The 17,080-nt window shown below is 40.3% G+C and overlaps 3 protein-coding genes across 5 annotated transcripts; 2 read left to right on the forward strand and 1 right to left on the reverse strand.

Annotated features, from left to right (window-relative positions):
- Positions 1-1,747: 1,747 nt before the first annotated feature.
- On the forward strand, positions 1,748-6,178 carry LOC115756710 (auxin-binding protein T85). Its single transcript, XM_030696582.2, has 6 exons — positions 1,748-1,885; positions 3,240-3,346; positions 3,897-4,100; positions 4,744-4,811; positions 5,723-6,093; positions 6,135-6,178. Exons 1-5 carry the CDS (start codon positions 1,759-1,761, stop codon positions 5,826-5,828), a joined length of 612 nt encoding a protein of 203 aa, XP_030552442.1. The 5' UTR covers positions 1,748-1,758; the 3' UTR covers positions 5,829-6,093; positions 6,135-6,178.
- Positions 6,179-7,909: 1,731 nt separating this feature from the next.
- On the reverse strand, positions 7,910-11,775 carry LOC115756707 (exosome complex component RRP4 homolog). 3 transcript variants are annotated; one of them, XM_048284109.1, is made up of 9 exons: positions 11,634-11,731; positions 11,056-11,267; positions 10,704-10,805; positions 10,544-10,589; positions 9,883-9,972; positions 9,023-9,088; positions 8,852-8,917; positions 8,033-8,527; positions 7,910-7,997 (listed from the first exon to the last, which is right to left on the reverse strand). In XM_048284109.1, the coding sequence occupies exons 2-8, from the start codon at positions 11,208-11,210 to the stop codon at positions 8,069-8,071; spliced, it is 984 nt and encodes a 327-aa protein (XP_048140066.1). In that variant the 5' UTR covers positions 11,211-11,267; positions 11,634-11,731; the 3' UTR covers positions 7,910-7,997; positions 8,033-8,068. The 3 variants fall into 3 exon arrangements, with proteins under 3 accessions (XP_048140066.1, XP_030552438.1, XP_030552436.1); XM_030696578.2 differs by having other exon boundaries at positions 7,910-8,527; positions 11,056-11,270; positions 11,634-11,775; XM_030696576.2 differs by lacking the exon at positions 11,634-11,731 and adding an exon at positions 11,610-11,629 and having other exon boundaries at positions 7,910-8,527; positions 11,056-11,270.
- Positions 11,776-14,583: 2,808 nt separating this feature from the next.
- LOC115756709 (uncharacterized protein At4g00950-like) lies at positions 14,584-16,270 on the forward strand. The gene is made up of 2 exons (XM_030696580.2): positions 14,584-15,284; positions 16,036-16,270. Exons 1-2 carry the CDS (start codon positions 14,685-14,687, stop codon positions 16,105-16,107), a joined length of 672 nt encoding a protein of 223 aa, XP_030552440.1. The 5' UTR covers positions 14,584-14,684; the 3' UTR covers positions 16,108-16,270.
- The last annotated feature ends 810 nt before the right edge of the window (positions 16,271-17,080 follow it).

Genomic DNA, 17,080 nt, shown 5'->3' on the forward strand with positions numbered 1-17,080 from the left:
TTTAATTTCGTCCAAATATGCGTCATTTGATCAATTAACCAAAATAAATGCGCTTAATAAATAACGTAAAAATGGACCTCACACTTCAAACTTTAGAGAGGATTACGAGATTTATATATATATATATTTTACGCGGGATTGAAATTTTCTAATACTCGACATGTGGATTAAAAAAAAAGGAATTCATAATTTTTTGTTTGGAGTATGAATAATGTTTCAAAATTCTTATAGCTGCTGTAATTGTTTTTATTGCTCTAAATGGTAATTATAGCTAAGTTGTCTGCGCCACGGGGTATTAAAAAGAGAACCGACCGATGAGGAGCCTCCCTATTCCAAAGCTCTTTTAAGATTTGTACCGCCCCCACAAGTGCTCCGACAATCGAGAAGGGACGATCGGACATCGGTCGGGCTCACACTCGTCTTCTCCGCAATGCCCGGCGCTTCTCGCTGCTCGTCAACTCAGAGGTTCGAGTCTTGCACATGCAGGAAATGCTTATCATCTAAGCCAACGCCTTGTTTATATATGCCAAGAAACTACCCAGGCCATATAGGCTATGTAGCCCCGGCACGACACGACACGACACGACATGCCTCGGGAGAGTGTCGGTGCTACATAAATTGTAAGCACAGTCTTGAGAAGTGGCCTTGAGAAAAAAAAAGTACATGCAATCAATATGTGGCGGTGCGCGCGTGTCCCTTTTTAATCCGAGAATTGACTCGAGTCGACCACTCTCGAGGCGGTTCACAATAACAGAGCCGAGAACCGACATGGACCAATTCAATTCTCCATTTAAGGCGATCAAGCCGGTTCTCGGATAGAACCGTTTCCTTCCTAGATGTGCTCATGTTTGAAGGGAAAAATATATATTTTTTTTTCCCGAAGCAAAGCCTCCACTCCTTTGTGGAGCATGATAGCCTCTTATACATGCCATCATCTCATGCCCGTCAGCCAATTTTTTTTTTTTACCCTGGGAATGCTTGTCCCCTCTTGTCTCTTGTGGGTTCAGTTCCAAATTGGCTCGAAGGGGGGATCCAATAAGCTCCATAGTTCTAAAAACTTGGATCCGATCTTGACCAAATTAAGAGCACATTAGATTAAAGCGGCAAGAGCTCAAGAGGCCCAGATCAGATCATTTGCATGTTATTTGCATTCTCTTAGAGAATCGGATCGCCACAATCTCCCTCGTATTTGGATTCTCGCTATTTTTGCTTCACTCCTCGCGCCCATGAATGCAACCAAACAAAAGAAATGGTAAAAAAAAAAAAAATTCCTCCGCTCTCAACGACGATGTCTTGTTCGTCTTTGAGTCGGCCCATTTTCGTTGAATTTGGAGTGTTTTTGAATCTCACATGGTGTTACTATGTCATTAAGGTTGCCAAAAAAAAAAAAAAACAACAACAACAATCACGGTTCGGGTCGAATTTAATCAATTGTTAGGATTCCCAAAGTGATACATTCTAGAAGAGCCGTACGTTCTTATTATTGATCAACGATAATTAAAGTGTCAGGTTTAATCCCGCCTAAATACGTGCCATTTAATCAATTAACAAGAGGGATGTGTTTTAACCCAAAAAAAAAAGGGTAAAAATAGACCTCCCACCGTAAATTCGTTTCTTGACCCGAGTTCGTTAAATTGGGTTGATCACAACCGTTCATTTTAAAACCGGTCCAGTGGACCCGGGTCGGAAGGCAAAAGCTCACCGACCGAAGGGAGCCTTCGTATTCCAAAGCTCTCTTGGGTTTGAAGCCCCACACAAATGCTCCGACAATCGAGAAGAGACGATCGGACAATGGTCGGGCTCCGGCCCCATTTCGTCCTCCTCTTCGTCCTCACTCTCCTCCTCTCCGCATTCTCCGACGCTTCGCACTGCTCATCGACTCAAGGTTCGGCTTTTTCTTTCTGCAATCTAGGAAAGAAGCAACATTTCTTGCTCGAAGCATCGGGAATTTCCCAAATGCTTCCGTCATTTCCTTGCTAGTTCGACCTTTCTTTCGTGCGGAGTTCATCTTTCCTGGAGATTAGCTCCCTTTCGTCTGTGGTGGACAACGTCTGAGAGCGTGCTTAGATATAGGCTGATCTCTTTTTCAGTGGGGGTTCTTTTCTTGTTCCTCATACTGGAATCGATGGTTTGGTGTATTGGGAGTAAGGTTGGTCATCTGGGGATATCCATGTTAATTTCTTTTCATATGACGTTACTGATTTTCTAGAAACCTGTTCTGATTTATGTGGCAGCATACGGTATCCCAGTTATTGAAAATGACTGTTGGGCATCAGTTTCTTCTTTCTTTGCTAATCATGGTCTCATACAAGTGATGTGGACTGTATACTTAGTAGTGTGTCTTGGGTTAGCAGCAGAGTGGCAGTATTAAGAACTGTGTTTGGTGTGGTGTAGAATGTTAAGAAATTTGCCGTGGTCCTATATACTGAAGGATTCAGAGATTTATGAGCAAAAAGAAATGCGACAAAGGGATGGTGTGTACCAAAGAGATATAGAGTTTTGGTGATATTCTAATCCAGTAAATCGTATCTAAAATTCCATTAATCAACACACTCTAACCCTCAAGGAAGCATTAGAGGGGTTTATATAGACTCAACTTGGAAAAACCTTCCAAGACACCGTATCTTTTATTTTCCAAGACAAGAGCAACAATCCCCAGATTAAACATAAATAAGAAGGTTAATTTTATACTCAAGTTGACTCCAGGAACAACATAAAATTCATATCATTACTAAAAGACTCATTGTCGGGGTAACTCGAGTAGCACATAGAAATTTTAACTTAACGTCCTCCTGAAGACTTCAATTTGCTTGAAAATTGATGCATTAAAAACTAGACATATAGGGCTTTCCGACAATATACTATGGGACCAGTCTGGAGCAAGAAATTCTCTTTAAAATGCACAAGAAAGTGACTCTTAAAATCTGCTAGCAGAATTGAACATAGCAGCCTCCAAGCACTTCTGTATTAAGTGCTGGATAAGGCTTTAAAACACTCAAGGTGATGCTTCATCGCTATTCTTCTACCTATGTCGTGGTAATTGGTATGAAATATGAAATCGTTCTTCTGTTTCATAATTTTGCTTCTGTTGCAAAGTCGCTGCAAAATTTCTGAGTCAAGTTCAACATTTTTAACCAACTATGAATGTACTGGCCAGCTAGTCTCTATTACTCCTCTCCTTCCATACTCGAATTTTTCTTTTCCAAGGAAATTAAAGTGGTGATTCGTTTTTAGTGCAGGTTTATCACTAGTGAGGAACATCAGCGAGCTGCCACAAGATAACTATGGAAGGGGAGGTTTATCTCACATAACTGTTGCAGGTTCGTTCATGCATGGGATGAAAGAGGTACCCTTTTTGAGGGTTTTATTCTTTGCGGACATCTTCTGGATGCAGTTTTTTCTTCCACCACACAGCAAGAGCTTAATGACTTGATAAGTGCTAACTAGGAAGGGATGGAGGTCAAATAGATGGGTTTCAATATGTAATTTCTTCTGAAACTTCCTTGGAGCATGCTCATGTATTTATCCAGAAATAAAAACGTTTAACCACTAGATGACAGGGGCATACTTGCCTGACCGCCATCTTACTATTCTATGCTTTGGTTTTATTATGAACAGCATTTTGAAATTATCAATACAATGGAATGGTCTGATTAGTCCAGAAACATCTTTCTGTCTTTCAGATTCCATAAAATGGTTGATTTCGTCATTTATATTCCTAAATCATTCATGCAAATCACCATTCTAACGATAATTGTATGTTGTACAGGCTTTACTTCATCTTGCTCCATCTTCAATATATTTTAGAACCTGCCTTTGTACTCCATTGGTGGATATGTTTCAGATGACAAACTGTTCTGAGGATCATGTACTTGTAATTTTATGTGCTTCAATAGGTTGAGGTGTGGCTACAAACCTTTTCTCCCGGTACTCACACGCCAATACATCGGCATTCTTGTGAAGAAATTTTTGTTGTCCTCAAAGGGAGTGGTACTCTCTATCTTGCCTCAGATTCTCATGGAAAGTACCCTGGAACACCTCAAGAGTTCTCTATCTTTTCGAACAGCACGTTTCACATCCCGGTTAATGATGCTCACCAGGTAATGATCCCCATCTATCCTCAATTTTGGTAATACGTGGAGTTCTTGGCCAAAAATATATGCGCTTTCTTGAGGTGTCTTCTGAGCGAATTTATGAGTTTTAAATATGGTATTAGGGTCTCGTGTCTTCAACCGCATCCCTCCGTCTTATAGCTAGGACTAGAATTAGCTTTGTAATCTGATTTATTCAGTAAAAGGACTAAAGGATACTACTACCACTCACCTATTTGGCAGGTTGTCTCAGATTAGTTTGTGTGATAGGTCTGGCAGTTAAGAAGGTATTACTTGCATCCTCTTTACTTCTTTTTCTGAGGAGGAGAGGAGACTTTTTTTTTTTTGGTTGGGGAAGGGTTTTTTTTGGGTTTTGGGGGGTGGGGGGTGTTGAGGGTTGGATGAGGGTGAGGGGAGAGAGGGTGGTTCATTTCAGGCAATTTGGAAGGTAGCTGAAGCCCTGGTTCGACGTCTTCATTCTTTCTATGGAAGGAATAGGCCAAGGTCGTTGCTATTTTAGATTGTAATGTCATGCTTTTCGTCTTAAAATCTTTTCTTCTCAAAAATGCTAGAAGTTTTCTTTTGCATTTGATAGGCGCTTCCACTGTTAAATCGATTTTCAAGTATTCTAGACTTAGCTATATATTTGCAGGTATGGAATACAAACAAACATGAGGATTTGCAAGTTCTTGTCATCATATCTCGTCCACCAGTAAAAGTGTAAGCAAATTATCTTTCTCTGCTGGCATATTACTTTCTATGGTTCAATCTCTGTTTGTATTCTTCACAGCATCTTGGCCCTACTGGCCTTTTTATTTTTGCCTGTTAATTGCCTAGTAAATCTCTGGGATAGACCTCAGCTGTACAGTGGTGTAGATATCTGCCTTTTCTCATAAGATTATCAAGTTCATGGCGGTTCCTCATCCAATTGAAAGTTTAATTCTTCATGCTAATTTGTACTTTTGCTGAAGGATTTTGAGAGATTTAAGTTAACTAGAGTTGATGTAGAGACTTTGGTCCAATCTGTGGCAGAAGTTATTGTTGACAGGGTTCGAGATTGAGAGAGAGGCCGACTCTTAATGCCATTGATATGGATGACACTGAGAGAAAAGAATACGGTAGAAAGAATCAAAACAAGTGCAGAACTGTTTAGGCTGTAGTGATAGAAATGCATGGACCTGATGACTGTCTTCCACTAAGAATGAATTAATTGCTGGGATTGGCAAGGCCAACTTGAACTTGCGAAACATAGTTATATATTTGTACCTCGCTGGGACATTTCAGAATCCCTCTTGTACCATCTTACACTGCTTTGGCAGAGATGATGCCAGATGTAATGTGATATGTGGTAAACATCTAGCTAGGACTAGATTTTCTTTTGTGTGATGATTTTAGTTATGTGATGCATTTCGAATAGTTGGTTACTCACTTAAGAAAATACTCTAGATGCTCTGCAAGTTTTTTGAATATTGAAAGTTGTCGTTACGGTATGGATGAATACTTCACTTTCACGCACAAGGAAATCTATTTTGTAACTTCCCTTCGCTGTTCCTGAGCCTCATTGCATCCCGTCAGACTTTCATCCTTGTAGTTAACAGACTAAACTTATATCGAGCGGCCTTGATTTTCAGGTTCATATATGAAGACTGGTTCATGCCTCATACTGCTGCAAAACTGAAGTATCCTTACTACTGGGATGAGGAATGTCTCAAAGCTTCTAGGAAGGATGAGCTTTGATGTCCTTGCACTCCTGCCAATTTGTTACTGTTTATGTCCCATGGTGTGCTAAGAGGATATATACGAGAGATGGAGCTTGGAAAGGCATTGTGTCCTTGTCCGATATCAAAACTTAGCCAGGCTTGTAAATTTAATTGTCAGCAACTATATCTGCCCCAATGTTCGATCTCTGTTCGACGCATATGACTGCATATATAGGAGGACCATCTCTTGGTTCATCTTCATGTACTGTCCGGAGCCAGTGACACATTTTATTGCATACGAAGTGCAGCCTCTTTCAGATATTTTTATTGTCTTTGTTTGGAGGTGCGGATCATTCTGGAAGCTGCGAAATTTGAGCCTGAAAAGCGGAAAGATTGAGCATTACTTTTGTTTAGGGGCCAAACATGAATTGCTTCATAAAGTTACACATTTTCTTGCATATGGTCTACCGTAGTGACCAAGGCAGAACCGTGAACTACGAGAAAATGAGTCTGGAAGTTCATTTTTATGAGGAAATCTGAACAGGCTTGTCCACTTCATAACTCATAAACTCACATATGCATAGGCATTCGCTGTGAAGGACCAGAAGATCTTCCTATTTAGCACTAGCTCTATAACGTCTTAAGACTAGTCAGGTAAGCAATGCTAGTAGAAAGAACAACCTCCCCTGCCAAATTGAATGCACTGAAGGAAAGTCATTCATTCCCCAGAACACAACGGTGTAAGAAGTGTTGTAGAATAACGTCCCCGGAGGTCTTACATGGCATACATTGTTCTAATCAGACAACTCAATTGAATCTCCTGGATGATATAAGACGTCACTCTCCAAGGACTTACCCGGATAGGCAGTCTGGTTTTGCTTGTCCTTATATCAACTGATAAAATAGACTATAAATCTATACACACCATAGCCGAGGCCAACATCTTCATTGGAACTCCAACATCGACATGCCATTTTGATGGCACGAGAAGCTTTATGACAGCAAACACTTGTAACGGGGATGAAGGGAACGGCAACAAGTGCTCACGATTGGGCAAATGGTTGGACTCAAACTACCTTTTGTTTTCATCTTCACCTTCCTCATCTCTGCAACCGTTGATGCTTCTCGGCACTCAAGTCAAGTTCTGCTTCTGCACTTCCGCCACAACTGAAGTGCACTCCTCTTTTTGGAATCAACACATTCGGTCTCAGCCGAAATGAAAAGAATTAGACTTCTATTTACCTACTTGAGGCATCACTTGGATCAGCAACGGGGAGAGTGTTAAGAAATGTATTCGATAGGATATAAGGCATTGTTGAGCATCTTGCTAGGTGCAGCCCAAAAGGAAAACAAAGTCTCTTTCGAAAGTCCTTTTCCTTCTACCTTCGTCAAAATGCTGCATGTGGCATTGTCATTCTGTTTTATTTTTCTGCTTCTTTCTAATTAGTATCTCGCCGGCAAATTCAGACCCCAAATTCAACGATTTAGCACGTGAGAAGGAAGTAACATTCGGTTTCTGGTGCGAGTTTACCTCTAGTGAGGAATATCAGTGTGCTACCACAAGACATTATCAGTTTATGCTCAAGTTCTTCAGAACATCACAGCTCTCTCAGCAAATGAGGATAAAAAGTTTCCCTCTTGTGTTTCATTTCAGGTAGTCAACTGGCCGCTAAACTAAACTTCCCTATCTTCTGGGACAAGAAGCGTTCACAAGAATCTAGCAACCACAACTATAATGACGACCACAACTGTCTTCTCTACGGTGATTGCGCATAGAAGAACTATATCTGGATATCCTGAGACATCATCCTCCCTCATCCAGATTGATTTCTTTGTAGTTCTTCGTTTTGTTGTCACTCAACAAATGGCTGGCTCGAATAAATAAACACCACAGCAGTCCAAGACAATGAATGAAACAGAAAACTCCAATGAAGAAACTGAAGTGCCATGTCTACATTCATCTTTTACCATAAAAGATTTCTAATTTTTTTAGGAATTTACAGATTATTCCAATTTGAAATGGCAATGACACTTCAACTATCCAAATATCTAAATTTTGGTTGGCCTTAAAAGGGAAAAAGGAAAAAGAAGCTTGCTCGCCTCTGGTTCAGCATATTGGAAGCAAGGAATCAATGAGCAAAACTGAGGGAAAAAAACCAAATTCCTATCATCTTACAATGCCACTATTGGAAATATTGTTTTTCCTTTGAGCTTCATTGACTTACCCAAGTCGCTCTCCAGGCAAAGTTAGAAACATCTAACTCATTGAACTGACACCTAGTTACCCCTTGTTCTTTTCTGGCTCCGCCGTTCAGCCTCCCTTTCCGCAACCAACACACAAAACTCCGATCCTAGCATCTCATGTGTGTCCATGTTCTGGGAGACACCCAGATTGACTACTTCCATGACCACTTCTATCGTGACTATAAATCCTAACATAGATAAGACACGTATGGCATTTGCAATTCTGCATATGTTCTGCCTTGTCTCCAATGGTGTGTATGTATGCTCTCGACTTTCAAGACTCATGGAGTAATCGTTTGTTTTTGAAGTTTGTGATTCAGGTTTGTCTTGATCCACCAACATTTCATCCTTGGTTTCCACGTGCTCGCCGACCCAGACAAATCCATTGCAACCGAGTATCAGGTCAATCCCGTACTCTTCTAGGTAGTGCCAGTGCTGCTTTTGTCTCTTTACAATATAAGGAGGGATTGAGAGAAGTTGTCCCCGCTGAAGCTGTAAGAGTACAATTGAGAAGGTTACCACAATGGGAACAAGCCCCAAAGTGTTCTTTCAACAGCAAAAAGAAATGATGCATGATGCGCAAGACCAAATGTGCGAAGATGAGCATATTCACATAGACTGCATTTGAGCAGCTCAAGTGCAACCTTCAATCAACCATGGCATTCACAAAGAATACACAAATAGACTTTCTTATCCCCGCTGAACCATGGCATATTTTCATCCTAAGCATGTTTCCCAATCCCTCAAATTCTCTAGACGTAGGTTTACAAAAACTTAAATCTTTAGGCCTCTGCATCTAAAGCACACAATGCAAACCTTTCCATATTTCTGACTTCTTGCTTGGAGGTGCAGACCATCATGCTGAAAGCCACGAACTTCAGCCTGAAAGGCAAAGGAAAAATCCTTACATAAAGCTGAAGACCTGCTACTCTATTCATAGACCTAGTTCCCATTGTAAGAGCCACAAAGATAGGAAACTTGACTTACACATAAGACATCATTTTCTTCGAAAATACTGCGCATGTTAAGCTCATCCTCTGCAGTTCTTCGCCTCTAGTAATCAAAGCAGGAAAACACAGGAAAAGTGCAACAATGAGCTTCAAAAGTTTATCTGTCCGGAACATCTGACCTAGCTTATCTACTTCTTGATTCCAAGAAACAAGTATCCAGCATGGTAGTAAAGGATCATAAAATCTGGTAGTCGCTCAATAATGTGATATGAATGATAAGTATTAACGGAACTGCAAGTAGGAAATTGAGAGAAAATCCTTCCAAGCCAAATTGCAGACACTAGAATCACTATCATACCATCCATTAGATTTATGACGTTCCCTAAGAATCTACATAAGCTCCATATCAGTCAAGTTGTGTCTGCCAATCAGACAATCATTGAGCCTCAGGAATGATTACAAGACATCGCTCTCCAAGGACTATGAAAAAGGATAAATGCTTCACAAAGTGCATCCATGTATTCCACAAAAACAGACCTTCAAAACTATGGTATAACATATGCACACTCTGAGTTTATGGTACAGTTGGCAACACGTGTGGAACATTCTTTACAGAGAACCTTCTTCCTTTGTATGTTGACTTTTCTGTTTCAAGGAATTCCATGCATTATAAGATTCATTGAATAAAATAAAGACTACAGAACTAGTAGCTCTCATCATTCCATTTTTTCACAAATCCAGTCATTCGCAATCTGTGTGATAACTACAAATACAGAAAAAAAAGCAGAACAACAGAAAACATAGAGAAGCTGAAAGACTGCATACCACGTGTGAAATCATACAAAGATCGAAGCATCTAAAAGAAAAACAAAGAAAAAGAAAATGCTACATGGTTACCTGAATTCCATCAGGCATATTAATTGAAGAAAGCATTAACACAGCATCTTGACTATAATTTATATCCAGTCGCCAACGCTTTGGAGCTACCTGAAATATATAAGCTGGGAAAATTGAGAGAAAATTTCCCACATTAAGTACTAAATGTAAGACAATGTTACAGTAAGATATACAGCACATGCAGGTTTCACATATTTTCAGCAGATATGCAAGAAAAATATCACCGCTTGGCAAATTATCAACAAGAGAAAAAAATTTGCATTTTCGCTGCAAAGTACAAAGAGATATTGAGTATTGGGTGATACCGGATATCGAACTTCATTTATCTTACGACCAAAATTTAGAGCCCTTTTCCAGCAAGCTAAATAAATCAACTTTACATTTTTATCATGCATATGCAATTATCTACATCAATCTTCTGTCATCCTATACTGATTAACAATATCCTATACTACCTTGTAGCTAAGCTTATAAAAAAAATAAAAGACAGTGGAAATTATGATGATTGAATATTGAAATAAAGCATGCACAGTTGAGCTTATGTCGTCATTCACATGCGCACATATTGACATGAATTATCGACATAAGGTTTAAATTTACTGAAGTTGATTGGATTATTTGTGTGCACTAAATGATTAAAAAAATGCATTAAGTATATCACCTCAATAACACGTCCAACAATGATGTCTCCAACCTCTGGCTTGTATCTACACTCATTGTGATGTTAAGGGAAGAAGAATAAGACTTGTTTCAGAAGATCTAAAGAAAAGAAACGAATAGCAGTTCTTCTTGTACACAGACAAATTCTGACATTGTGCTACCTGGCTCGCAGAGTACGGACATAGATCAGCTTGTTGACTCGCTCAACTACTCCACATACTGTAGCAACAACTTCGCCATTATGTTCAGTGGTTCCATGGCCCCTTGTTTTCATCAATAAGCACAGCCCAAATAAAAATGATGTAAATGAAGCCAATTAATAATGTGTGTACTTGCAAATATAACTCTACGATATGCTGAGACTGGTTTCAAAACTTGCAGGACCAAGCCCTCCTTAAACCAGGTGAACTTAGCAAAACTGGAGCATATGGGAACTAATATTATATATCATGCCCAATACAGTCACTTAAAGGGTATATCAATATAAAAACTGAACTGGGTCAGCTTCAGTACTTGAGAAAGGCGTCATCGTAGTTGACAGGAATCGTGTCGGCCACAGTGACAGAGGCATTGGAGTTGGCCTTCGACAACAAAGCCTCGAGCTTTTCGAGTGCTCTCTGCAGCCTCACTTTCTGGGTTTGAGTCAGTGGGAGCTGCAATCCTCTCATCTCTCACCCTTTTCCCCCTCCCTTCCTGTCTGCTGAAGTCTCCTCGGCCGTATCTTCCTTCTAGATATACAAACCGAAACCAATTTTCCGATTAAACCGGACTCGGAATGTCACTAAACATCAACATCAAGAATATGTTACAGGAAAACAGAGAAGTACCTAGATTCAACGCAAAAGAAACCAAAAGAACAGAGCATCACAGGCTAAAGAACTTGAACAGAAACAGATGAAAGAACAAAATGACACGAAGCCACGGAAGAACGGATCAATCCTTAGGTTCACCAGCCTGGATTGCTATGATTCACACGTATAAGAGAGGAACGAAATCTTCGTGCACAACCATGAACAGAGCAACAGAAAAAGGGCTGAATGAAGTAGCATCGCGAGACAGAGATTTGCGAGGCTTGAGCGGGTGGGACTCACCTGTGGGAGCGACAACTCTCAGTGGCGGTGGTGGCGAGTTTGATCCTCGCTCGATGGTAGAGACCGAAGAGGTCGGAGCAGTCTGAGGTTTAAGGGAGGGGTTTGTGGCTTGTCCGACCGATCCGACTTGCGTCCGTTGGATTCCTTCATTTTGGGATCGGGTCGGACTCCAGGTTCGAGCTTGAAAGCCCGCGCCCACCCGAAGTAATAATCGCCAACGGGGCCCAAAACATGTTAGCATGATTCCTTTTTTTGGGGCTTGGCACGATTAGTTAAGGTTGTGTTTGTATTGTGGGAATAACGAAAGAGACTTGAGGCCCAAAAGCAGTCCTTTAAAATTAAATGACGTCATTTTGACTCCTGAACCCGACCAAAGATCACTCGAAGCTCGAGCTAAGGCGAATTGGAAGGATCGGTGGCTGGCATGCGCCGAGATGAAGATGGCGTCGTCGTTGGTGGCTTCGCAAACGGGGTCCGGGCTCTCCCGGCCATGGAAGGTGAAAACCGAGCATTGAAAACGGCATTGCCGAGTGTGCCGGAGGAGAGATGAGAGAGAGACCCGAAGGGGAAGGTGGATCCCATACTCAAACTGAAGCCAAAGGTGGAAGTACAATTAGATTGTACTTTACTTTGCACATGTCTTGAGGGGCCTGACAAAAGCCCATGGGCTATTCGGCACTCGATAGAGGATTGCAGAGAAACGTTGGGCCAGCTCGAAGACGTCCAGGTGAAAAAAAATCTGTCCCTCGCGAGGCCAACAGGTGTGGCCGATTGGATCGCCAAGACACATGGAAGGAAAATGCTCCCATCAAATTGGCTTGTCAATTTTCCCCAACCACTTTGGGATTTAATTTGTTGCTAATCTTTGTCTACTAGCAACTGTAATTCCGACTTTGGATGAATGAAATGCAACTAATTTTCGATTAAAAAAAATAAATAAAAAAATAAAAAAACTCTGTGTTCAACTCAAACTTAACCCTCAAAATTGACTTTGAGCGTCCTTGGGACCTTGCCCATGAAAATAAAAACATTAGTCTGCTTCATATGTTCATGGCAATACGTAGAAAAAAAAATGGGATAAGTGTACCGAAAGTCCTAAAACTTGTCACGAAAGTACAATTAATCCTAAAACTTTCAAAAAGTGCAATTAAATCCTAAAATTTGTCACGAAAGTGCAATCGAGTTCTAAAAATTTCAAAAGATATAATCAAGTCCTAAAATTTGTCATGAAAACACAATCAAATCCTAAAATTTTCAAAAAGTGTAATCAACGGAAGGGTTGGAGTTCACCGACCGGATAAATTTTAGAACTTGATTGTGTTTTTTGAAAGTTTTAGGACCCAACTGTACTTTTTAACAAGTTTTATGACCTAATTACACTTTTTGAAAGTTTTAGGACTCACTCGTATTATGGTGACAAGTTTTAAGACTTCTAACGTACTACTATTGAGTATTGTCAAGTCCGAGCCCGAATTCATTTCATACTTGAGCAGCACCTTTCACTAAATGAGAATTGACTCGAGTCCCAAATACTTAACAATAACGCCCTTCCCGTGTGTGTATAACAACTTAAGACAAAACTTTAAAAACAAACGACTACGGATCATTTAACTGGATTCTCTTTCACGTTGATGACTTTTTCTCAATGATGTGAACCTTTCGAGGGTGGTTTTCTTTTCTTTAACAAGGAAGGAATCCATTTCAAAATAAAGGAAAAAAAAAGGAGAAGAAAAAGAGACCTTCGTCGGATAAACGTTCACTGCTTTCCTCCAAACAACATTTTTGAATTCCCTATGTCCTTCCCCTCCTCTCGCAGACGTTGAAACCATTATCCTTTCGTATATTCGGAAATTCTATTTAGCTACTACTGCTTATATTCTGAAAATCGAATTATCTTTCGGAATTATGTTTCGCAATCGCGTATAACTTAGCAACGAATGCTCGGTCAGAACGGGAACCCGCAACAAGGTCGTATAACTTACCGTGTACTCAACCAAAAGCGACGCATACGAGTCGAGCTCATGTTAAACGTCTTTCTCAATTTATCCGAAAAAAAAAGGACCCCAAATTGGTAAATGACTAATGAGGCTGAGGTTCACGTCTGTTTGCCCTAACGTACACCTGAGAAAAATCAAGATTGCCGGAAAGAGAAGGCGTATTCAAGTGCCAGTGCAAGTGCAAGTGCAACCAGCCTTGGTAGTAGCTTTTGACCCGCCTAACGTTATGTCATAAATCAAAGTGAATCAGCAAATGTGGGTCCTCTTTCTCCAGAAATATATGTGAAGACATCCTATTTTTTCCCGCCCACCCGACACAAACAAAAGTTGTTCTCTTCTTTGACAAGAAGTTAAATCGTATGAAAGATTCTGTTTTTGAACAAAAGTGAAATGATCTTTGCTTTTGAATAATAGCAAATTTTTTCCCCGACGAAAATTAAGGCGAAAAAGAAGAAAATAAATCTATTTTTTTTCCCCACGGCTTTTTTTTTTTTTGGTCATACCACGGCTTTTGAGAGAGCCAAGTATTCTCTGATGCATTATGACCTTGATTGTCGTTATCATTGAATAGTTTCAAGATAAGACGAGACTACCTTGATCTAAGAACCCTTCTTTCTCTCTTTGGTTTTTTTTCTATAAAGCGTGGAAGGCCCCCCTTTTTTTGACCTAGTGGTTTGGTAAATGCCAATGAATTGCTATATGTGACCTCTCATTTTGAACCTCATCTTAGGGTTAACGAGTTAACACCCTTCAAGGACCGTGCCCTAAAGTTAAAGTCATGCTGTCATTATCTGCTAATGATCAGTGTGCACTTGTTGGGAAAAGAAGAGAAAAGGGTCATTTTTCCAATAAAGAATGTCAAGCCCTTAACTTTATTAAACCTAAGGATTCATTTTACCATGCAAAATTTGCGGCTATCCCTCTCCATCACACAATATGGAACGTTAGGCAAAGCTTTTCGTTTACCTATAAAAGCTCAAAACCCACGGAGGAATCCCCCAGAGGGTTCATAGATAGATCCTTGAGTTTGAAATACGTTGAGAGGGAGGGAGAGATGGATTCGGAGTCCGAGAGAGAGGATTCACGAAGATCTACTCCGAAACTCTTCGTATTGTCGCTTCCAAACCACCACCGGCGTGATCCATCGGACATGCCCGACCCGCCACTGCAAACCTCGATCTCGATACCGTTCGAGTGGGAGGAAGTGCCGGGCAAGCCCAAGCGGGCCAATGACCAGCCCAAGCCCAGTGCAGTCGCGAGCCTGCCGTGCCTTGAGCCGCCTCCAAGGCTGTGGGACGAGGCCAAGTTTACCAATACGCCCTCCCCGACGAGCGTGCTCGATGGACCTTACATGTGTCGGCGCTCGGCTCAGACGTTCTCGTTCAGGAAGATAGGAGGGTCTTTCAGGAGTCCGGAGAAGAGGGGCAAGGGAGAGGTGAAGGAGAAGGCGTCAATTTTCGGGTCGATGAGGTGGGGAATATTAAGGGAGAAAGCAGAAGACGTTGAGGGTATTCCTGAGTTTTCATCTTCCTTCCGTGGAGCTAGAAGTGGCGGTGATAGCGCCGGCGGCGGGGGAGATGGTTACTCACATACCGACACAAGGAGGAGGAGAGGGGGCTTCATAGGTCTATCTCAATCAAAGTCACATTTGTGGGTAAGCAAACTTAATTTGTTAAATTTTATTAAAAGAATCAATTACTTTTATTATATCGTCTTTCACTTCGGTAAAAGTTGTTTCTACTCATTTAAGTTCTTAATCTATTTATCTCCTGCGCTTTTTGAGATGCCAAGTTTAAGTTATTTTACCACTAAGACAAGATCATGGACTCATGCATGTGCTCAACTTAAGGCACAAAGTTTTAGTCGTTTCACAACTATGTTTATTACACCCATGTATGTATGTATGTATGTATGTATGTATGTATGTATGGTAGGAGAAAAAATTGTTGCTTTTCATCTTTATAAAATTTTATGGGACATTGCCAACTCATAAGCTTTTAAATCGGCACAAGGTTTACTAGTCAAATTCTATGAAATTCTCCTAACACTTTGAAATTTGGCATAAATTCTAAGCACAAACATGACCGATATGATAAATGAGAGAACATGAGAAAAAATTCGAAGCATGACCCATGACACTTACGCATCACGCAAAAGTTGTGAAACTATTACCGCCACATTTAAAAATTTTAGGTTTTACAAGCACATGGATCAATATTCAAATACTCTAGACTACCAATGTCTTTTCTTATAAATCTGTCTATGATCTAATTGATGTAACTTTCATCTTCTATTAAGTCCCATGACAAGTTATATGTTTCTTTAGGGTGATTGTTTTTTGGGCTTGAAATTATTTAATCTAAGCATGTATTTATGCACTTTTAATTTTTTTTTATTAAGTGCAGGCAACGCTTTGTGAAAACTTTAAGCAGGTGGTTCCATGGAGGCGAAAGCAGGACAATTACGAGAAAGTTTAAAATGTTGAACCATCCCTCATCTTTCTTCTCACCGGATCATATGATCATCTTTTCGTGGCAATGCAATGTTCTTTTTAGACCATCATGGAATTTGTATAGATATAAGTTATTATATTATACGGTAGGATGGTTGGAAGATGGGTACTGGATATTTCTTTTTCTTTTGTCCCCACTTAATCATTACGATTTTCATAATCCCTATCAACATGTGTATTTTTGCTAAATTACGAACATCAACTGAAGATATACAACTATTCAGCCATATCCCGATCGGAAGACATAAACCACTTCTAACGAGTCCAGCATTTTGCCATACTAGATAACTTACCAAACAATCCTAAACTAGCATCGACAGATCACTTGACATTCGAGCTCCTAAGTAGAATTCTTGCATGTACCTAGAACATGCGAGTCCGTTTCATCTCAGCCATTAAGGTATGTGGGCCCCACACGAGACCCAAGTGATCTATTGGCAGAGATGGGGCGAGTTTACATGCGCTAGGTTCAAAATTTGCTCGTGGACTATGTTCTGTTCGATTGTTGAACTAGATACCAAACCCATATCTTGTTCACTAGGTTGTGATCGTCAAGAACCTTGCTTAGATCTCATAACCTAACAGTGACAAATTGGATAGATTTATGGCAAAACACGACAGATAACACGATATATTGGATGAACCCACTCGTTGAAGTAGCAATGCCCGTCTTTTGCCTTTTTCTTTTTTAAGAACAAGAAAGCCGTGACATCACATACATATATAAATAGCCACAGCCAAGTTGCATGAAGTCTATGTATCGAAGAAAAAAGATTTAAGGCAAATAAAGTATTTGACGAAGATGCCTCTACTGCGGAGATTACTAGTGTTATTTAAATGAAAATTGGTAACTCAAGATTATTTGGCAGGGTAATCGCTTTTAGGATGGATTTGTTCCCACTCCAAAATCGAAAACTGGAATTTGTCGATCCAAAAAA

Source organism: Rhodamnia argentea, chromosome 1 (genome assembly GCF_020921035.1).
Source record: "Rhodamnia argentea isolate NSW1041297 chromosome 1, ASM2092103v1, whole genome shotgun sequence".
Lineage (NCBI taxonomy): Eukaryota > Viridiplantae > Streptophyta > Magnoliopsida > Myrtales > Myrtaceae > Rhodamnia > Rhodamnia argentea.